This window comes from Hypanus sabinus, chromosome 21 (assembly GCF_030144855.1).
Source record: "Hypanus sabinus isolate sHypSab1 chromosome 21, sHypSab1.hap1, whole genome shotgun sequence".
Taxonomy (NCBI): Eukaryota; Metazoa; Chordata; class Chondrichthyes; order Myliobatiformes; family Dasyatidae; genus Hypanus; species Hypanus sabinus.
The window spans coordinates 42341505-42365725 of NC_082726.1; the positions used below are offsets into that span (position 1 = coordinate 42341505).

The following is a 24221-nucleotide window of genomic DNA, read 5'->3' on the forward strand; positions in this document are numbered from 1 at the left end:
GGGGTCACCAATGTAGTGATGTACTACATACAGAGCTAGAGACGACACGTAGTCGGTAAGTCATTTTGAGACTAGTTTATTCAAACTTCGCGGTGCTGGCATTTAATCCCTAGAGCCTGCCCTCTCTGGGCGGAAATGACGTCAGAGGTGCATTACCAAAGTCTCCCCCTGCGTGCCGGCTATTTGTGAGCCGGTTCACCTGCGCAGAAAGTGAGTCGCCACACTGTCATTTTACCCAGTCTTCAGGTACTTGCTGTTCTTTGTGAAGTTTGTTAAATTGCCATTGGGTCGTTTTCATCGCTCATTTCCTTCTCACTGGCAAAACTCTGAGTTATGTTATCAAAACCCAGACTTTTAAAATTAGGATTTGAGTTCTTTAAGAAAAGGTTAAGTTCTAGAAATACTCAGCAGAACAGACAGTAGCTGTACTGAGGAAAAGGGAACTGAATTCTTTACATGGGACTACAGATGCTGGAATCTGGTGCAACAAATTATCTGCTGGATGAACAGTAGTTCAAATAGCATCCGTGGAGGAAAAGGAACCACCTGCATTTCAGGTCGGACCTCTGCATTCAGTTTTGATACTAGCCAGTCAAGTTATTGTTTGCAGTCTGTCAAAAAGGACAAGGGTAGAGACATTGGAAAGCTGACATACAAACTGAAAATAAAACATCGAGCAGTACAGCACAGGAACAGACCCTTCAGGCCAAGATGTCTCTGCTAACCGTGATGCCAAGTGGAACTGTTCCTGTTTGCCTTTGCTTGATCCATATCCCGCCATTCACTCCATACTCATGAATAGTATCTGCCTAAGTGCCTCTTAAATGTTGTTACCATGTCTGCTTCCACTAGGAACCAGAACACAATGTTCCAGGCAGCTATCGATCCCTGAGTAAAAGCATTCACCTCGCACGTCTCCCTTAAATTTTCCTCCTCTCACTTTAAAGTTTTGCCCTCTAGTATTAGACACTTCTACGTTGAGAAACAGACTTTGACTCTCTATTCTATCTACACCTCTCAGAATTCTATTAAGCTTCTATTAACTTAATTAACTTCTATTAAGTCTCCCTTTAGCCTCTGGTATTCCAAAGAAAGCAGTCCAAGTCTATCCAACTTCTCCTTATAGTTCATACTCCCTAATCCATGCAGCAACTTGGTAGATCTACTCTGCATCCTCTCCAAGGCCTCCACATTCTTCCTGAAATGGAGCAACCTAAACTGCACAGACAGTACTCCAAGTGTGACCTAACTAAAGTTTTCTCCAACTGAAGCATAACTTCCTGACTCGTACACTCCTTCCTCAACACCTGAAGGCAATCATAACGTTCATCTTCTTTACCACTGTATGTAAAGTGGGTTCTAATGGATCCATTTTCTGGGTTGATATCATTATTCATCTTCACAATCTACCAACAACTTAGAGAAAGCAGAAAAGAGACAGAATTGCATTTATCAACTTTTTATCACATCTCTCCAAGATATTTAGAAGTGTTTCATGCACTGTGAATTACTTTTAAGTGTCACAAGGGAAATGATTTATTTTTAATTCTTTATGTGTTCATGACCTGCTTCTTCTTTCATTTTCACACCAGCCTTCATTCCAGTTTCACTTGCAATGTTTTTCCTTCAGATTTTCATTCTATTTCACTTCATTTTTTCAATTAATTTTTGTAGAATGCGGTTGTTGCTGCTAGGCTGGTATGAGGAGACGGTGATCTCGGTAGGAAGCTACATTAGTGCAGGGGCCACTCCGATATCAAGTATCTTGTACTTAGATTTTCTATGGAAATAGTATCACTGCTGTTGTAATTTATATAGTTCATCAGATCAAATCACTCAGGCTAGTCTTGTCAGTAAAACTAGATGAGGTGGTGTAATATAAACGGTCTGTTGTGTGTGGTGTTCATAGCCACATGGGTTCCCAGTCCCAGAAACATAACAGCAGCCTTTGTTCTGCTTCATATATGGCTCTCGATGTATTGGTATAAAAGGAAAATAATACTGGGACAATGAATAGGACTACCAGCAATAACTGAGTCAATTGGTCGTTTTATCTGATCCCAGCTGCATATTACAGCAGGGGTAATCTATTTCACTGCCAAAGACTTGGCCTTAATACCACCAAATGAACATCACATCTACTGAATTCCGATTAATCCCAAATTGTACAGGAGGCTACCAGATCAATTCTAATTGTTTAATTTCTTCAACAGTTTAATATCTCATGTTCTAATTAATTTGCTGATTATAATTGTAATCAATAATGTATTTAAAGTAAATTTGATCTGTTTCATGAGGGCAGGACCTTAAACACCTAACCACTTCCAATAATGTTGTTATAGCAAGCCAGCAGCTGGTTCTTTCAGGAGTATTTTTATTTAAGAAAAAAAAAGCAAGACAAGCATGTAATTGACTGAACAGAATAGCAAGCGAAGTAGAAAGACATCTCTTGCCCTCTGTCAATTCATTTATGTAGTATGTAGGAAAGTTTTGCACATTAAAGAGATGTGTTACCATTGGACTCATTCAAGCACCAGTATCAGACCTGTACGCTAGAGCTTTACAGCCATTCACTGAAGAATATGTTTCAATCAGCCCAAGCGTTTTAGATTCTAATAAAATAATTCTGAAGATTCCCTTTTATCCTCGTGGCCTCCTCTTTCAGTGCAGAGTTGTTCCTGCCGCGAACGTTAGCAATAGGTCTTCACGCACAACTAGCTGGGTCTTAAGCAACACACACAACATGCTGGCGGAATGCTGCGTTCCTGCAGCATTTTGTGTGTGTTGCTTGAATTTCCAGCACCTGCAAGGTTTCCTCCTAGTTGGGTCTTAGCCCGCTTCCATACCTACTTGCATTTTTCATTTGAACACGCATTTATATGATCAGATTTGCCCCAGGCTGTTGTTGTTTCAATAGCCTGCCCTATAAAAATCATTGTGTTCTTATTTCTAGTGATACTTAGGTACGAGCAACGGACATTGAACAGTACAGCACAAGAATGGGCCCTTTGGACTTCAATGCTATGAATTACTAATCAAATGTGCAACTAAGCTAATACATCCTGACTACACTATACCCATCGCCTTCATTTCCTGCACATTCATGTGCCTATCTAAGAGTATCTTGAACTAATATGCAACACAGACAAAATGCTGGTGGAACGCAGCAGGCCAGGCAGCATCAATAGGGAGAAGTACAGTTGACGTTTCGGGGCGAGACACTTCGTCAGGACAAAGGGTCTCAGCCCGAAATGTCGACAGCGCTTCTCCCTATAGATGCTGCCTGGCCTGCTGTGCTCCACCAGCATTTTGTGTGTGTTGCTTGAATTTTCAGCATCTGCAGATTTCCTCGAGTTTGCGCTTGAACTATCGTACTTGGTTTCACTATCACCCCAGGCATCCACCAATCCCTGTGTAAAACTACATCCCATTTGAACTTAATCCTTCTCACCCTCTGGTATTAGACAATCAACCCTGGAGAAAAGATACTAGCTACCTCAGATAAAATCTTGGGTTTCCAGTCATATTGAGGTACAAGTCCATGTGAGTGGGTTTCCAATAGACTCCATGTCCGAGGCTACCTCCTAGTTTCCATCATGTTAGAATGTCCAGGAACAGGAAGCAACCATTCTTCTCTATCTCCAGTGTAAATTGAATGTTTGGATGTAGGATGTTCAGATGGTCGTGGAACTGTTGGAGTGCCTGGAGTCCATGACGCCACACTACGGAGGTGTCATCGACGTATCTGAAAAGGTATTTGGGGAGTAATGCCAATAAACTCAGAGCCCTCTCCTCAAAGTCCTCCATGTAGAAATTAGCAACAGCCGGCGACAAGGGTGACCCCATGGCCACTTCATCTGTTTGTTCATAGTAGTTCCCCTTATTGAGGGAGTACGTCAATGTAAGGGTGTGTTCAAAAAGGTCAGTGGTACCCTTATCAAAACTTGACCACAAGAGGACCAAGCTGTCCTTAATGGGGACTCGTGAACAGGGTCACCATGTCAAAACTCACCATTTTGTCCTCTGGGATTAGCTAGATGTTGGTTATCATTTTACAAAGTCCGTCAAATTTGGCTGGAAGCCTGAGAAGAGTTTATTCATCATATATGCTGAGAAAGCGCTAGATCCTCTTTCATATCTGCCATCTACTCATTTCATGCCTTTCATAATAAAAAAATCACTATCAGATCTCCTACCCCTGCCTCCATTGCTCCTCTCCTTTCACTCTCTAATCCAGGCAGCATCCTAGTGAACCTCATCTGTACCCTCTCCAAAGCCTCAATATCCTTCCTACCACGAGGTGACCAGAGCTGAATGTAATAGTCCAGATGCAGTCAAACCAGAGCATTATATAGCTGAACTAGAGAAGTGTGAAGATTGTTATGGTTACAGAATATGTTACAGAATTGTAGAGATGTAGTAATTCAGTGACATTGATTAGTAATGCAGAGGAGATCAATTTAAACTACAATATTGAAGTTTCAAAAAATAATTGTAACGGTAATATAAATTTGCAAACTTAATGTAAATAAATTTAATTCTTTGTAAGTTTGAATATATAATAAGAAGTCAGAAATATCTGGTATTGGTGTAGGTGTCCCTGATGTTGGATTGCAAAAGAAAGCCCACGATCTCTGATTTAAGTAAAGAAACAATTTATCCCTGTCTGACCTAGGCAGCACATGAGCCTGGACTCTCAACCCTCTAACAGGTAGCAGATCAGATAGGCTCATTAGATTAGACCACAGCTTCAGTGCTCTCTGAAGAAGGCCCACAAGCATTTTCTCATAGAAACTAACAAGAAGCAGCAAGTGGCAACTTTGAAGCGATACTCACATCTCAGGCTATTAATAAGAGTAACGAGGAGAGATTTGGAGTAATTAAATCGAAGTGGTAATGCCATTGAGTTGACTCAGGGTACTTCAGAAACAGCTGACTGAAGCTTCAACACAACATTCCAGTAGCCCAGCAGAGAGGAAAACCGAATGTTTTCCCTCACACTGAATCACTCTGAAGTTTTAACTCCAGTAGCTTCCATTGAAGTGGCTCTGGGCCCTTTGCCTCAACTAAAGCCTCTTGTATTCCGAGACAAGGAGCAAACCAAACTCCTGTGTCTCCTTCCTGGTAAACAAATAGTCACCTTGAATGCACTTCCTTATTTTATTAACAAAAGAATTCACAAAATTTACAGAGAATATTTCAGACTATCATTTTTATTAAAATATTGGAGAAATACTTAGCATTTTAGCATGATCCAGCAATCAGATAAATAACATGCATATCTTCAAAACATCCATCAATAATGTGATCATTGAAAGAAGCCCCTTTGAACTTTGGATCAAAGGATGGCATCTACTTTTCAATAATAAGTGTGCCTATTGGTATTTAAAATTCACAGCAGGCGCCTCAATGGATGGGTTTAGCTTTATATTCTTAAAAGCTATAGGATGTCTGAGACGCTATTCTCTAGTCACTGGAGTGTTAGCAAAAACCAGGAATTAAGTTGCTCCAAGGTACAGCCGTAATTGCAGTGAGCTAATTCAGGGACACTTAGACTCTGGGCTCTGATAGACACATACAACCCTGTGCTCAGGCATAGAGAGGTCAAATGTCATAATCTCCAGGTCTTAGCAGTGAAATACGACTGCTCACTCAAGCATCCAGACAGAGTTCCCATTCCCTAGAACCAGTTGTTATAGTCAGCATGTGAAATGACACAATGGTGTAACTATTGTTACAAAAAACTTTGTTCTTTAATAATATTAGAAAATAAACAAAGGATGTAACGCACAGAAAATGCCGGAGGAGCTCAGCAGGTCAGGCAACTTCTATGGAGAGGATTAAAGAGCCTAAGTTTCAGCCAAAGCATTGGCTCTTTATTCCTCTCTATAGGTGCGGCCTGGCCTGCTGAGTTCCTCCAGCATTTTGTGTGTGTTATTCTGGATTTCCATGATTTGCAGAATTTGTTGTGTTAAAATAGGTGTTATAGGCAAGATTGTCATTCCAAGGGCAACAGATAGATAAGCACTCTCACTGAGAGTTCTCAGCGTTACCTGTTATATTACTGGCTTCAACTCATCCAGATGAGCTCAAAACTTTCACTGAATTCCAAACTCAGGGTTCTCTCTCTTGTGCGTTGATCCGACGTTCGTGTTTATACACCAGCCAGAGTCACCTGTTTATTTGGAGAACAGATGAGACTATAGATGCCGGAATCAAAGCACAAACTGCTGGGGGAGCTCAGTGAGTCAACCGGACAGAAACATGCAGAACTGGCTTTGGGGTCAACACCCATATCTTGATAAGGGCCACAGTGTTAATGTTTAAGATGGGCTGATGAAACGCAATCGGCCTGAAACATTGACTCTGTTTAACTGTCCAGAAGCCGACTGAATGTTTTCTGCATTTATTCCAGGTTTTCAGAATCTGCAGGCTCACTGCATTTGAGCTGCTCTTTGACACTTGTATTCCAGCCTATGTAAATAACATGTGGCATTCCCTATAGTTCCCACAGTCATATGATTAATTGAAGGGGAGAGTCTAAAACACCTGGCTTCTGGATTAACAGATGTATAAAGAACTATATCTCATCTCTCAAAAAATCTGCTTTTCTTAGAGGCTGGTGGAATGGATTCACCAAGCTGGCAAAAGTTTCCTTGGGCAGAAAAAGTGGACTAGACTTGGATTCTCTAGATTTTAGGAGAATGTGAAGAGATCTCACTGAATCTTACAAAATTCTTATAGGATTCCTTGGGGTAAATGCAGGGAAAAATCTTTTCTGACTGAGGAGTCTAATATTTGGATCATTTTCTCAAAGTAAGGAGCAGGCCATATAAGACTGAGATAAGAAATTGCTTCATTCAGAGGGTAGTGGGGGTTCAGTCATTGAAAACAAAACAAACTGTGCATGTTGGGAAAAAAAGCAAAACATGCTGGAGATGCTCAACAGATTAGACAACAGAAGAGTGAAAATTGTGTAAATGTTTTCACTCAGTCACCCTTCAGCATAAGCAGAGGAGTGAGGAACTAATTTGCTTTCAGCTGCAGAGATTGAGTGGGGACAAAGCAAAGAGATCTTCTGAGATTGAGTGAAGATCAGGGTTGTCCACTCTTCATCACAGAACATGGAGCAGATTCTTTTGAATATCAAGCCTGTTTCAGCAGTAAAACTCCCAATGCACTGTCCCAAACTAATCTCATTCAAGTACTTCATTAACACCACAGCAGTGTAGTGGTTAGCGTGACACTATTACAGCTCGGGGCATTGGAGTTGGGAGTTCATTTCAGGTGTCCTCTGTAAGGAGTTTGTACATCCTTCCAGAGAGCATGTGTGTTTCTCCCAGTGCTTGGGTTTCCCCCCCAGTGCTCAGGTTTCCTCCAACAATCCAAAGACGTAGCAGTTAGTGGGTTAATTGGCCATTGTACATTGCCCTGTGATTAGGCTAGGGTTAAATAGATGGGTTGCTGGGTGGGGCATCACAATGGGCAGGAAGGGCCTGGTCAGGGCTGTATTCCTAAATAAAATCCCCCCCCCCCCCCCCAAATTCTAAACATGAGATTCTGCAGATGCTGGATATTGTGAGCAACTCACACAAAATGCTGGGGTAATTCCACAAGTCAGGTGGCATCTATGGAGGGGAATGAACACTCGAGGTTTTGGGCCGAGACCCTTTATCAGGATTGGTGAACTGTCTCAGCCTGAAACGTTGACAATTTTGCCCCTCCGTAGACACGGCCTGCCTCGCGAAGCTCCTCCAGTGTTTTGAGTGAGTTGCTCAGGTGCAATCCAAGGCACCAGTGAAAACAGAGCTCAATGTATTTCCAAATGTTAATGTGAGCATGGAACACGGGTGGTGCAGCAAAGGGTGATTGGTGCAGAAAGTTAGTCTCGGGTTTGATGAATGGTGGAGAGAACTTGAAAGAGTAGATGGTCTTCTGCTCCTGATTTTTACATTCTCATTTACTGCAATTTGTACTGAACAGGAAATCAGTGACTCGGAGATTCTGGAGCTCGTTCACAGCGCGCTGGGCCGTATGACAGTGGTGAGGCAGACCTTCCCCACCTCCAAGGACCCAAACCGCAGGTGTATGAGAAACAATCATCGGATCTCCTCTCTGCTGTGCGACCCACAGGAAGGCTACCTGCAGACACTACAGGTGTGTATGCGACACAGGTGAAAGACACTGTCAGTGGAGCCTCTGTTGTTATTTATTTCAAAGGCTGTGAAGCAATTCTCCATTCAAACCGTTCAAAATTAATGAAGCTCCTCATTCCCGATCTATTGGACTGAGGTACCCGTGAATAATATCAGCTGCTCTGTCACCATGTGAAACGTGGAGATACTTTGAGCAGTTTGAGAGAGGTGCTAGTGACTGTTGTGTGAGGGGGTGGATGACAAAGAGTTGACACTGTCTGTCAGATGGGAAAGTGACAGCATCTAACAGGTGAAATGGAAACAGTCCCTGTCATCAGAGGAGGTGACAGCATCTGTCACATAGATTGGTGACTGATATCTTTAAATGGGGATATTACTAATCTGGGCAAAAGTATTAACAACCAGAATGGGATTAAAAGAAACTTTTTAAATGCTAAATCATAATTTCTTCCATTATTCAACAGGAATTTTATTAATACTGTTATGAAATATGCTTTCAAGTCAGCCAAGTTTTCTCCATCTTGAATGGTGGAAAGCTGGTGGTCTTAACACCCCTCACCCCAAGCTCTCTGTCTGATTGTGAAGTGGACCCCTGGTTATAGGGAGCCTGATCTTCCTCCTGTGTGATTCTGGATACAGTAGCTTTGTACAGATGGAGTGAAGGTTACTGGGAAGTAATAGAGAGATGACGTTTTTAAGGGGACAGGCAGTCCTAGTCAATCTAAAATTAAATATTTGGAATGGCATAATGCATGCATTATCACACTCACCCTCACAAATGCCTGCACACACAAATTTACACTAGTGGGTCAACACACATACAAATTACACATGCATGCATGCACACACAATCATCGAAATACGTATGAATATTCTCAGCTTCACTAATAAATATAGGAATGTACACAAACACACACTACAAGTTTTCACTCATACTAATGTGCATTCACATTCTCACAAGATTAGATGAGATTCACTTTATCTGTCACACATACATCAAAGCATGCAGTGAAATGCTTTGTTTGCCACAAATCAAATGAGTGAGAATTGTTCCCACAAGTGTCGCCACGCTTCTGGTACCAACATAACATGCCCGCAACTCGCTAACCCTAACCGTAGTTCATTGGAATGTGAAGGGAAACCGGAGCACTGAGAGAAAACCCATGTGGTCACGGGGAGAACGTACAAACTCCTTACAGGCAGTGGCAGGAATTGAACCTGTGTCAGTGATCGCTGAAGCTGTAATAGCATTAAGCCAACCATAAGACCACTGTGTTGCCCTTTTCAAATCCACGTCATCTGTCTAACATGCAGTCACTCACACACACACAAACGTGTGTGTGCACTGTCTCATCCACACAGATTTCAGGCTCTCTTGCACACGCACCTTCCGTTCCAGAGAAATTGAATAAAGACTGCATAGTAGTTGCAGCCAAAATGAAGTCCATGCCCAGAATTCCTTTGGTTCCTCAAGGGTGAGCAAAAAAAAAGATATCAATACACGATGGACTAACAAACCTTTTAATCAATGATTTACATGCACCTGAAGCCTATTGTGGATTGAATTCAATGTATGAGATATCAGATGGTCTGATCATTATGAAGGTTGATGGTCATTTGTTTGGGAGAGTTAAAGGTCCGTGAGTGAGAGGAATGGGTGATTGAGGAATACCTGCAGTTTAGTTATCAATGGATGGGAAGGTTTCAATGTTGATCAATGGGTGGGGTAGGATGTTCTAGCTATCAATGAGTTTGTGAGTGTCGGTGTAGGTGAGAGGTTTGGATGGTCAAGGGGTTGGCCAGCCTGGTGAAGGGCATGAGCTACGGTGTAGGCCCTTCCTGCTGATGGGGAAAAGTGCCTGCAGGAGATAAGGTGGGTAAATAATATAACAAGACTTCCTGGGTTGAGGGAAGTCAGGAAGTCTTCCTGTAAATTGGACAGCCACACAGTAAGTCTGTGGCTGGCATCAGATCTGTTTTAGATCATCATGACATGATTTCACCTGGCAGCAGTCCTGACTGACATTTCACCAGGGATAGCATCACTGCATGAGCATCTGAGGCAGAAATTGGCAAAAACAGTCCCTGATGTGAAAGGCCTGGTGGATTTTCCAGAAAGACATGATTTAAATTAGTACTTGGTCAACTCTTTTCACAGTTACGGAGTTACAATTAAAAACTTCTGCTTGCATGCCATTGAGACAGATCATTCCATACCTATGTACCTACGAAAAGGGGAAAAAGATTTTACAGTTACAGAGAAAGTGCGGTGCAGGTCTACAAATAGAGTGCAAGGGCCATATTGGGATAGACTGAGAGATGAAGAGTTCATTTTTATAATACAAGATTATACAGGAGTTTTATAGCAGTGAGACATAAGATTGAACTGGGCAGAATCTGAATCTGAATCAGATTTAAAATCACTTAAAATGCTGTATATCAGATACTTCTTGTTTTGTGGCAGCCGTACAGCACAATTCAAAAGAATTACTATAAATTACAAAAAGATTAAATTAGATAAGTAATACAAAAAGAGAGTAAAAATAGCAAGGTAATGTTCATGGGTCTGTTCATGGTCTGTTTTGAAATCGAGTGGAGGAGGGGAAGAAGCTGTTCCGAAAACATTGAGTGTGTATCTTCAGGCCCCGTTCCTCCCCTCTGATGGTAGTAATTAGAAGGGAGCATGTTCTGGGCAATGAGGTGACGGTATGTGGTTCTCAAGCCTGAAGAACTGTGTGACCCTATGGTACCTTGGCACACGTTGATTTTCCTCTCTGTAGCTCTATAATAGGCAGGGCTGCACAACCCAATATCTCAGTAGCTCCATCTTTAAAAATGCTCTAGAAGTGTGATTTGCTCATCCTCAATAAGTATCTGATGCACCATTCCCGTCAACATTTAAATACAGATAACACCTGTTGTTGCATCCTCTTTCATTTGAACAACAGGATGCTGTGTCCTTTGAAAAAAGGTAAGCATGTACTTGCACCGGATGAGTTCAATGAACCCGTCGACAGGTTGGTGATAGGCATCTCATTTCTTTGTCACCTAATGTCAGTCAACATCGCTGGTTCATCTATTTACGGATGAGGTTAACGGAAGCTTCTCACTGAGACATTCCTTTCCCAACCATTTCACCTCATCCCTCAGACAACTTTTTTAAAAATTTTCATGCAAATAAATCTTCCCCTGTATCTTGCAGAATGGTAATCCTCTTTGATGTGACCAGGATGATCCAGTCCATGCTAATTCACTCAGATCTAACTGCTCTCAAAAACTTTGAACAGCTTCCTAACTGGAGTCATTGTTTTGGAACTGTTTTACAATTTTTTTGTGCTGTGATCCAAACTGATGACATTGCTTGCCAGTGATACCAAGGGTAAAACTGCATTCACATTTCTGGAGAATAGAATAGAATCTGTTACCAGCAAACACGCCTGGAAGTTTGGCATTACACCTGTACGTGCATGTTCTTTTACATATGACAATAAACTCAAAGTTAACTTTTGACTTCACAAAGATAGTCTGATTTCCATCCCACTTTCCCCATGAATAATGCACATGGAATCCACCGACTCCAAAGTTACAGGAAGAACTGTTACTTATTCCTATAATCTCCAATTACAAGTGTGACCCCAGATGATTGATGTAAGGGTGTCAATCGTCAGTCATCTTTCCATTGAAGATTTATAAGAGCTTGTAAGCTCAGAATTTAATTCCTTTTTGGGAAGCCCAAGAAAATTCCCATATCTGAAGGAAGGTAACACAATTACAGCTCGATGATTATAAATAGTCACGAGGTTAAAGTGGGTTGGAAGGAAGGTTATTTTGATCCATTACTGTAAATTGCATGTGGACCTAAGTATTGATCCATAATCAGAGTTTTCTCATTCATTATCAATACCTAATTGTATAATTAATGGGGAACTGAGCAGAATTTATTCTGCTGCCTCAATTGAGAGGCAGCACTCATTGAGCAGTACACCTTTGACACCCAGTCAATAGATTAGACTTGGTCTGCAGAATGTCACCTGACTCAAAAGATGTTGACTCAGGAAGATGAGAAAATGAATGGACAAAATAAAAACTGAATCAAAGTGTTTGTGTGTGAAGAGCAGAAACCTCTGATTAACAAACCTCAAGACAGACGGACAGACAGACATACTTTATTGATCCCGAGGGAAATTGGGTAAAACCGGGTGCATTTAGGATAAGGAGTGGTTGAAATCAGATGCTTCTGAGTAATTGTAGTTGTGTCCCTTTGTGCTGCAGATATCCAACCTTTACCTGTATGATAGTGTCCTGTTATTGGCTGGAGCCTTCCACAGAAAACTAGAGGACCGGAAATGGCACAGCATGGCAAGTCTGAACTGCATGAGGAAGTCCACCAAGTCCTGGAATGGAGGAAGATCCATGCTGGACACTATTCGGAACGTAAGAGAAGCTGAGTATATGTGAGAGTGTTGGAAAAGCATAGCAGGTAGCAGGGACCTAGCTATTGGGAATTTGTGATTATCAATAATAATAATAATAATAATAATAATAACAACAATAATAATAATAATAAAATTTGCAACATGAACAGGGTATACATTGTCCCGATAGTAATGTCTACAACTCATCCCAAAGACACTAAACAATTACATTAAACAATTAGGCCTACACAGTAATATCTGTGTAAATCTTCAGAAAGCACCACTAGAATAGTCTGTAAGTTCCTATCAATTGAGAAATGAGCGAGCTTTGCTATACCTGCACCTCAGGTTTTACCAGTTTGAGCTGAGAAAAAATTATCTCTAAGTCCTCTATGGTTCTGTCCAGCTTTAAACTTGCTCTCTAATTTACTGAATCAGATGGAAATTGGGGATCAAAACAGAAAAAAATCCAGCAGCTGCAGATTTCCTCGTGTTTGCTTTTTAAAATCAGAATCAGAATCAGGTTTATTATCACCAGTACATGTTGTGAAATTTGTTAACTTAGCAGCAGCAGTTCAATGCAATACACAGTATAGAATAACAATAATAATAAATACGTAAACCGATTGTAGTATACGTATATTGAATAGATTAAAAATCATGCCAAAAAAACCAGAAATAATATATATTAAAAAAGTGAGGTAGTGTTCACGGGAAATGACCTATACCTTAATATACCTTCTATACATGAATGATTTGAAATTATATGCGGCTTCATCAGTAAAGCTAAAGCAATTAATTCAAATAGCAGAGCTATTTTTGAAAGATATAAATATGAACTTTGGACTGGATAAGTGCAGAACATTAAACACAAAGAAAGGAGCAATAGAGCTGATAGAATACAAAACAGAGGAGCAGGATACAATACAACCGACAGATGAATATGAAACATGTAAGTATTTGGGATCTCAACAAGGAAATAAAACAGATCATAGTGCAATAAAGGAAAAACTTTTGATGGAATTTACTGCAAGGCTTAAGAAAATCTGCCAAACAAAGCTCAACAGTAAAAATATAACAAAGGCAATAAACACTTTGGCTATACCTATATTAATGCATTCTTTTGACATAATATCTTGGTCCGAAACCAGTCTAGAAAATTTACAAAGAGAAATAACTGAAATGACAAATTTCAGAAAACATTATGTGCATTCGAATATGCTTAGATTAATACTACCCAAGACAGAAAGGGGAGGAGGAATAACAGACATTACAAATCTATGCAAAAGCCAGATAAAACTTCTAAGAATATAATTTCGTCACCAAAAACAGCAATCCACACTCCATGCAAGCATACGCAATTCTGATAAGTATATACCACTAAACTTAAATGAGAGCACAATGAAGAACTTATCACTATTGAAGAAAAAGTTAGCCAATAGAAGAGCACGACCCTCCGTGGAAGCCATTGCCACGATCTGAGCAGAATAGATGTCAACAAGGAAGCGTCAAATGCCTGGCTCAGAGTTGGAGACCACTTCTCAGAGACAGAGAGGTCCCTTGTGGCAACACAGGACCATGTGCTTAACACAAAATTATCATAAATACATAATAAAAAAACAACAAATGCAGAAAGTGCCAAGAGGAACCAGAAACAATCCAACACATTGCAGGATCCCGAAGCAGTTTAACACAATCTGATTACTTACAGAGGCACAATCAAGTGGCAAGCATCATTCATTAAAATCTTGCTTTAAAATACAAACTCATAAAAGAAATCACACCTCGCTATAAATACAAGCCAGATCCAGTGTTAGAATCAGAATGCCACAGGTTACTTTATGACCAATCCGTTATTACAGTTAGGACAATCCATAATAACTGTCTGGATGTAATATTACAGGATAAACAATAAAGAACAACTTATTTAATAGATATAGCCAGTACAAACACACAAAATTTACAGAGATCAATAAGTGAATAACATCTTGAATTAAAGACACCTGAGGAAATTGTAAGAGTTTGGAACATGAGCAGGGTATAAATTGTCCCAATAGTAATATCTACAAGTGGTATCATCCCAAAGTCACTACACAATAGCACTAAACAATTAGCAGGTCGGACAGCATCTGTGGAAACGTTGGAGTCCTGACAAAGTGTCTCAGCCCAAAACGTTGACTGCTCGTTTCCACGGAGGCTGTTCGACCTGCTGAGTTCCTCCAGCTTGTTGTACATGTTGCTTTGACCACAGCATCTGCAGTCCACTTTGTGATTAAACAATTAGGCCTACACAGCAATATTTATGTATATCTTCAGAAAGCCACACTAGTAAACACCATTAGAAAAGTCCAAAAGTTCCTAGCAATTGAGAAATGAGCATACTTGGCTATGCCCGTACCTCAGATTTTGCCAGCTTCAGCTGAGAAAAAATAAAAATAATAATAACTTTATTCATATAGCACCTTTCATGCATTAAGGTGCAAACTCAAAGTGTTTTACATAGATTGTGATGATGAATCAATATAGTTATAAAAATATGAGACAAAACTAAAAATCATAAGTAAAGACAAACATTATATAAAATAAAATGTAATTGAATAGACCAAATTATATAAATGTAATCAACATCAAAAGTCATTAAGTAGTCCTATAAGTAGGCCAAATTTTAAAAAGTAGGTTTTAAATTTTAATGAATAGTTTAATTTTGTGAATTATCAGAGTCCCACTCCTTCAATATCCTTTCTCTTTATTAATCACCAGAAAGTGGATGAATGACGCACTAAGCTCTTTCCATCCATGATCCTCTACTCGTTCTATTTATACCCACATCACTTTCATTTGTCCCCCACCCCCTCTGCATCAGAATCTTCCTCCGTTTGTACTCCTGCTCTGAACCTTCCCTGAGGTATTAAATACAATGAAGAGGTAGAGCATCCAGCCAAATCCCATTGTTACTCTGTGCCCCTTGTTAATGATAAAAAGTAGTTTGCTTTTCGTGCTCAGAAAACTTGTTAAAGAGGAAATGAAATCATAGAATCTCATCATTATTTGGAGAACTAGACTGCTGAATGCACTTCGGACAGAGAATAGATAATTTCACTTCTTGTTAGTTCTGTGATAATCTGGTTAAAGTCTCAACAATAATATGAGTCACTCTGCTGTGAAGGAGACTTGTCATTTCTGAAATTAGATGATGTTTTTCCAGTGCATCTGGAGGATACCTATGCGCATAGGGAAGGACATACAAACTTCATGACAACGGACACCGGAATTGAACTCTAAACTCCGACACCCTGGAGTGTAATAGCAATGTGCTAACCACTCCACTACCGTGACACCTTGAACAGGTTTCTTATCAAGGGGAAGTAACTATTCTTCTGCCTCATGTTCCTCGTTTTTATCAAATCAAGTATAATAGAGAGATTTCATGCTTCTTCATAGAATTGCAAGCCTTTGTTTTCACAGAGGTCAAATGCAAGAGGCAGCCAAATGGTCCATTAAAATGCCAACTCCTGGAAGAACATCTTTCTTGTCCTGTTTTGTGTTACCTCTGTTTTCATGTCCTTATTTTTGGGACTATGAAATAAAGTCATTTTACAATCCCCTTTCCCACTTTCTTTTAATTATTGTACTTCAACTAATGCTGAGGTACTACTACTGTAGTTCAACCACTGAATTTACATGTAAATAAACTTAACTGAAGAGTAATCAATATCCTGGCTAGGATGGTCACTAATCTTATGCGGGAGGGCTTAAATTAGTTTGGCAGTAGGGTGGGAACCATCAGGAATTGGAGGGATTGAGGGGAAAGTAGATAGTATGACCAATAAGAACAGGCAGGAGCAAGGTGATAGCTACAATGGGATTGAAGTGTTTTAATACCAGGAATATTGTGTTAAGGGTCATGAATGTAGAGGATCCATTGGTAGGTGGAATTATGATATTGTGGCCATAACCAAGACTTGGTTGAGAGAGGGGCAGGAATGGATGCCTAACTTTGCCAGGTTTAGATGGAGAAAGTAGTAAAGGCATGATGGGGTGGAGGAGGGGTTGATGTGGAGTTGCACCATTAATCTGCGCTCAAGGGAGACACAGTGGAGCGCTCATCCACTGAGTCTAAATGGTTCTCAAAAATATGAAAGATGCAGTCACCCTCAAGGGACTATATGACAGACCTCTTCCTTCCTCCCTCACTCCCCCCCCCCCACCCCAAATAATCACTGGGACATTGGGAGGTCAAACTTCAAGAGACAGTACTCTGTTAACAGTGTTGATGTGCAGGGTGATCTAAGAGTCCAAACCCGTAGCTCCTTGAAAGTGGTTATACGGGCTGACAGCTTGGTAAATGAAATGCTTGTCTGTATTCATCGGGGAATTGAGTTCAAGAGTTGGGAAATCTGGTTGCAGCTTTATAAACCTCTAGTTAGGCCACATCTAGAGCATTACATTCAGTTCTGGTTGCCCCATTATAAGAAATATGTTGAGATGTTAGAGGAGGCCCAGAAGAGGTTTAGCATGCTGCCTGCATTAGGGAGTATTAACTGTAAAGAGAGTGTGGACAAGCTTGGAATGTTTTGTCTAGTGCATGGGATGTCTGATAGAAGTTTATAAGATTATGAAAGGCATGGGCAGAGTAGACAGCTAATATCTTTCTTGCAGGGTTGAAATGTCAAATTTCAAATAGCATGCACTTAATGTGAGGGGAGGTAAGTCCAGGGAGATGTGCAGGGCAAGTTTATTTATGGTGGGTGGTGGATGCCCTTAATGTACTGATTGGAATTATGATGCCGACAAATACAACAGAGGTGTTCAAGAGTCTTTTAGATAGGCACATGAACTTGCGGGAAATGGAAGGATACAGATACTGTGTAGCTCTAAGGTAATAGTCAAGTTGGGCATTTGATGATTATTTTAATTAGCTTGGCTACATTGAGAGCCAAAGGGCCTGTTCCATTCTGTACTGCTCTGTACTCTGTTTGAAATCCGATTCTAAACCATGATTATGATTAGTTTTTAAGGCATAAATGTGATCGACCTATAGGATTCTTTGACAAAGGATCCTTTGCCAGCTTCCAAATGTTCTAATAAGAATCTAAAATGGTCCAATAGTGGAATTTTTTGCTGATCTTTTTCCTACATCTGTGAATCCTACAAATGAATCCTACATTTGTGTGTTTATAAAGCAATAGTTTGTTAACTTTGATCTACTCCACCAAAATACTAATCTAAATTATGCACTAATAAACCAAGGCCATGAAGGGTTGGGAGGGGAGTAAGACAAAGGAACATCTGAGAATGCTTCCCAGAGGAAAATTAGATTAGCGAGCTCCAATGATTGGATCCTGACGTCCAAGGTTACAGCGACAAACAAAGAGAGGTTTTTCACCTCTTGTAATGTGTGTGCTTATTTACTTGCCCTCTTTCAGAAATACAACAGCTTTTGGAAGACAAATCAGACTGTAAGTGACAGATTTTATGTGTAATCACAGATGGTTGGATAGCAGGCCATGTAAGCACATTGGTGCTCTTATTACCAACGTGTCCTCATAATTATGCAATTACCAACCCGTGCCAATTACTGCTCCAGCCACGAATGGATCAGAATTTATTGTTTGCTTGTGAAAGCCAGCTTGCAGAAATTCCAATATTTTAGTGCACCTCTCATTTTGTGACTAACCACGTCCCAGAGTCCTATCTGCAAGTAGCAATGTCATCATCTCATTCAGTTTTGAACACAGAATCCTGATGCACAAAAAACAGTTCCAATTTATTCTCATTATACAGGAAATTGTAGGGTAATGTGAGGGGTGGAAATATATACAGAATTCAGAATCACCCACATCAGAATCAGAATAAGGTTTATTATTACCAGCATGTGACGTGAAATTTGTTAACTTAGCAGCAGCAGTTCAATGCAGTACATAATCTAGCAGAGAAAACAAATAATAATCAATAAAATAATAATAAATAAAAATAAAATAATTGTAATAAATAAACAAGTAAATCAATTATGTATATTGAACAGATTTTTTTAAAATGTGGAAAAACAGAAATACTGTATATTTTAAGAAAGTGAAGTAGTATCCAAAGATTCAATGTTCATTTAGGAATCAGATGGCAGAGGGGAAGAAGATGTTTCTGAATCACTGAGTGTGTGTTTTCAGGCTTCTATATCTCCTATCTGATGGTAACAGTGAGAAAAGGGCATGCCCTGGGTGCTGGACGTCCTTAATAATGGACGCTGCCTTTCTGAGACACCGCTCCCTAAAAATGTCCTGGGTACTTTGTAGGCTAGTACCCAAGATGGAGCTGACTAGATTTACAACATTCTGCAGCTTCTTGCATTCCTCTGCAGTAGCCCTTCCATATCAGAAAGTGATGTAGCCTGTCAGAATGCTCTCCACAGTACAACCATAGAAGTTTTTGAGTGTATTTGTTGACATGCCAAATCTCTTCAACCTCCTAATAAAGTATAACCACTGTCTTGCCTTCTTTATAACTACATCAATATGTTGGGACCAGGTTAGATCTTCAGAGATCTTGACACCTAGGAACTTGAAGCTGCTCACTCTCCCCATTTCTGATCCTTCTATGGGGATTGGTATGTGTTCTTTCATCTTACCCTTCCTGAAGACCACAACCAGCTCTTTCGTCTTACTGATGTTGAGTGCCAGGTTGTTGCTGCGGCACCATTCCACTAGTTGGCATATCTCACTCCTGTACACCCTCTCATCACCACCTGAGATTCTACCTACAATGGTTGTATCGTCAGCAAATATATAAATTGTATTTGAGCTGTGCCTAGACACAGACATGTGTATATAAAGAGTAGAGCAGTGGGCTAAGCACACACCCTTGGGGTGCACCAATGTTGATCGTCAGCGAGGAGGAGATGTTGTCACAAATCCACACAGATTGTAGTCTTCCGGTTAGGAAGTTAAGGATTCAGTTGCAGAGGGAGGTACAGAGGCCCAGATTCTGCAAATTCTCAATTAGGATTTTGGGAATGATGTATTAAATTAGATTTTGGGATGGTATTAAATGCTGAGCTATAGACATGGAAACATAGAAAACCTACAGCACAATACAGGCCCTTCGGCCCACAAAGTTGTGCCGAACTCATCCCTACCTTAGAAATGACTAGGCTTACCTATAGCCCTCTATTTTTCTAAACTCCATGTACCTATCCAAAAGTCTCTTAAAAGACCCTATCATAGCTGCCTCCACCACCGTTGCTGGCAGCCCATTCCACGCACTCACCAGTCTCTGAGTAAAAAACTTACCCCTGACATCTCCTCTGTACCTACACCCCAGCACCTTAAACCTGTGTCCTCTTGTGGCAACCATTTCAGCCCTGGGGAAAAATCTTTGACTATCCACACGATCAATACCTCTCATCATCTTATACACCTCTATCAGGTCGCCTCTCATCCCCAGTCACTCCAACTTCAACCTAGTCTCCTAAGGCATACTCTCCAATCCAGGCAACATCCTTGTAAATCTCTTCTATATCCTTTCTAAGGTTTCCACATCCTTCCTGTATCCTCCAACACAAACACCTACGACAGTTGATGATCAGTATCCTGTTTGTGTTGTTCAGGTGGTCTAAAGCTGTGTGGAGAGCCATTGAGATTGCATCTGGAGTTGATTTATTGTGGCAATAGGCAAATAGCAATGGGTCCAGGACTTTGCTGAGGCAGGAGTTCAGTCTAGCCATGACCAACCTCTCAAAGCATTTCATCACTGTCGATGTGAGTGCTACTGGGTGATCGTCATTAAGGCAAACCCACATTATTCTTCTTAGGCATTTCTGCCTGAAGCAGTGAGAGGTTGAAAATGTCTTTGAGTACTCACACGTTGGCTGGCCCAGGTTTTCAGAGCCTTACCACATACTCCATCGGGACCTTCCACCTTCTGAGGGTTCACTCACTTTAAAGACAGCCTTATATTGGCCATCAGGCGCAGCAGGGATCTTCACAGCTGTGGTTGTGCATAGAAGGCATTGAGTTCATCTGGTAGTGAAGCATCACTGCCATTCATGCTATTGGGTTCTGCTTTGTAGGAAGTAAAGTCTTGCAGACCCCGTCTGGGTCCCTGAGTTGGGGTTCACTTTAAGAGGTTGGTCTGACATGATGACGTAACAATGTGAAGTTTTTTTTACTACACTTTTTGTTCTGTACTTGGTTGACAATAAAGGAATTGTTATTTTCCCTTGAATGTAAAACGCCTCTGCCATATCATTTATGAAAAGTTAAAATATAATATTAAAATAAATACCTATGTTCACTGTAACAATGATTACGGGAATACAGGAGTGAGATATGCCAACTAGTGGAGTGGTGCCACAGCCACAACCTGGCACTCAACATCAGTAAGACAAAAGAGCTGATTGTGGACTTCAGGAAGGGTAAGATGAAGGAGCACATGCTAATCCTCCTAGAGTGATTGGAAGTGGAGAGAGTGAGCACCTTCAGGTTCCTGGGTGTCAAGATCTCTGAGGATCTAACCTAGTCCCAATATATCGATGTAGTTATAAAGAAGGCAAGACACCGGCTATACTTTATTAGAAGTTTGAAGAGATTTGGCATGTCAACAAATACATTTGAAAACTTCTATAGTTGTACCGTGGAGAGCATTCTGACAGGCTGCATCAGTGCCTGGTCTGGAGCGACTACTGCACAGGACCGAAAGAAGCTGCAGAAGGTTGTAAATCTAGTCAGCCCATCTTGGGCACTAGCCTACAAAGTGCTCTTTAGGGAGCAGTGTCTCAGAAAGGCAGCGTCCATTATTAAGGACGTCCAGCACCCAGGACATGCCCTTTTCTCACTGTTACCATCAGGTAGGAGATACAGATGCCTGAAGGCACACACTCAGCGATTCAGGAACAGCTTCTTCCCCTCTGCCATCCGATTCCCAAATGGACATTGAAGCTTTGGACACTACCTCACTTTTTTAACATACAGCATTACTGTTTTTGCACATTTGTTATATCTATTCAATATTCGCAATTGATTTATTTGTTTTTTTTGCTCTCTCTCTCTGCTAGATTATGTATTGCATTGAACTGCTGCTGTTAAGTTAACAAATTTCACGTCACATACCGGTGATAATAAACCTGATTCTGATTCTGAGTTGTACTTAATCTGTGATTAATATAGTTTAATGATAGTATATCTCTGAATTTTCAAAATTGCAAGTAGCTTGATTTCAAGAGAAATTTTGAGGAACAGCAGTATTTGGTTCTCTGAAAATGTGTGTGTTTGATTCCCTTACAAGAACATTATTCCAGTGTAACCAATATGTCTCTCGAAATACATAGAAAACAAGTCACATAAATGAGAATGAACCATACCTGATGATACAAGACTGATGATATAGACAGAAAAAATCCTTGAAATACTCAGTAAGTCAGTCAGCATCTAGGAAAAGGGAAAAACAGAGTTCATGTTTCAGGCAAATGAACTTGCATTTGATCTGGATCATTTAAGATTTGCTATGATGGCAGCGAAAGAGAACTGGTAAAATGCATCTATTTATTTATAGGCCATTTTTCATGGACACTGTATGTCCTTACACAATTTACAACCAATAAAGTATAGCCATTATTATAACTCTTGTGAATGTATGCACAGTCAGGACCCCGGTGATACAGGTAAATTACCAGATAATCTATTTTGGTGTTATAGGTTAAGAGAGAAAATGCTGCCTAAGATGCATTATATTGTTTAGAAGGATGGCTTACTGGAACTGATTTCACTCATTACAGTTCATATAATAGCAACTGAGTGGATCTATCTGAATTCTTTTTAATCAGTTAAAAAATCAAATTGAAACCTAAACTAAAGGCTTAGTGTGTGGAGAAGGGATTTTTGACTAGTCTATGCTAGCTCTTTACTAGAACAATCCTGTACTAATCCCATCTCATTTCTCTCTCTCCGTGGATGCAAATGGATGGATTTGATTCAATCAATTGGATTATATGTTGTAATGTTAGAAAATTATTTTGTTGAGATTCTGCACGCAAGGACTTATTATAAAATAATTTTGATTGAGTGCAGTTATAAGATTCAGAGCAGCCTGTTGAAGTTGTCATTTTCATCATCTTCTTCAGGCTCAGAATTATTCAAGAATAATAAATTGTATAAAGCATTGATGATCAGTGCATCAAATGAGGGACTTTTGGGTAGAGTGGCAGCTATATGAAGTTGGCCATATTCCATCATAAATATGATGTCCTGATGCAGGGTCCTGACCTGAAATGTTGACCACCCCTCTGCCTGCACCGATGCTGCCTGACCCACCGAGTACCAGAGCAATTTGTGTTTTTTATTTACTGCTGATCATAGTATCTGCCATCTCCTATGTCTCGACCTATTGTGTCTTCTGCTTCCCTTTAGGGCCAAATTACAGGTCTAACTGGAACCATGGCTTTTGCTGATGGAGTATCTAACATCAATATTAATTTTGAGATCCTTGGCACCAGTTACAGTGAAACATTTGGAAAAGACGTTCGAAGGGTAAGTACATATTTTTGTTTCTCTTCTTCTGTTTGCACAACATGGTTTGGAATGGTGTATGAGCAAATAAAGTATAAACCTCACAAACTAGATTCTAGTCTGATAGGTGTCAGCCAATGCTATTTCTTCTGCTTAGAAAATGTTGTCTCTCTCTGCTGGTTTTAATGAGTCATGCTATTTTCAAGATCTGCTTGTAATAATCTCCCCTAATACTTGTTAAGATTTGAGGTTTTTTTTGCATGTTACCATCTGGAAGCTCTATTGCACCACTCATCTGTGGAATAAATGCTATTCTAAGCGAAACAACTTACTGACCCACAGAACATGTGGAGAAAATGATTGACAGTGAAACTGCTAAAGAATTTGCAACCTGAGAGATTAAAGGAAGAAAGCACAAACTTGTAATGGTGCAGCATCTTTATGTCCCGCTGGTGTACTCAAGCTACTTCATTATCTCTGTAGCATAGTCAGTGGTGTTATACAGACATACAGCAGGCAGCCTGAATATAGCAAACTCCCTGAAAATGCTGTGAAATAAATAAGCAATGAGCCATTTTGAATGAAGAATAATTGCGTTGAGAACACCAACCTGGTAATTTAATATAAATTTTCTGACTGTTTGTAGACTCATGTTCACCTTCAGTTATGGTATGTTGGCCCCTGAACATTTTAACCCTTAATTAGTTTCTCTGCAAAGCCAACATTCTAGATCGGGGGTTCTTAACCTGGGATACAAGGGGTCCATGGATAGATTCCAGGGGGCCCATAAACTTAGATGGGGAAAAAAATTACATCTTTATTTTCACTAATATCTAACTGAAATTTAGCATTTCCTTCAATTATGAATGTAGACACAAGCCACAGTAGTATTAGCAGTATCTGTGACTTTGTCACCAATAAAATCACAAAGAAGTACATATATCACTTTATCACAAATTTGTTTTGTTTAACATTTTGATAACTACATTTCAATATAATTGGTTGATTTTGTAGTCCTAAGTATTTTACTTTCTATACTTAAATATATTATTCTGAGAAGGTGTCCATAGGGTTCACCGGACTGCCAAAGAGGTCTGTGACTAAAAAACGGTTAAGAACCCCAGCTCTAGATACTGCCTGACAGGTTTCATTGC

General features: G+C 40.2%; 1 protein-coding gene across 6 annotated transcripts in view; it reads left to right on the top strand.

Moving 5' to 3' along the window:
* Positions 1-24221, top strand: part of LOC132378989 (glutamate receptor ionotropic, delta-1-like) — an 891690-nt gene that overhangs the window by 743091 nt on the left and 124378 nt on the right. For all 6 annotated transcript variants that reach the window (XM_059946407.1, XM_059946410.1, XM_059946411.1 and 3 more), the window contains 3 exons: positions 7984-8157; positions 12429-12590; positions 22969-23088. In XM_059946407.1, the coding sequence (XP_059802390.1) occupies positions 7984-8157; positions 12429-12590; positions 22969-23088 (456 nt within the window). The remainder of the gene's footprint in view (positions 1-7983; positions 8158-12428; positions 12591-22968; positions 23089-24221) is intronic.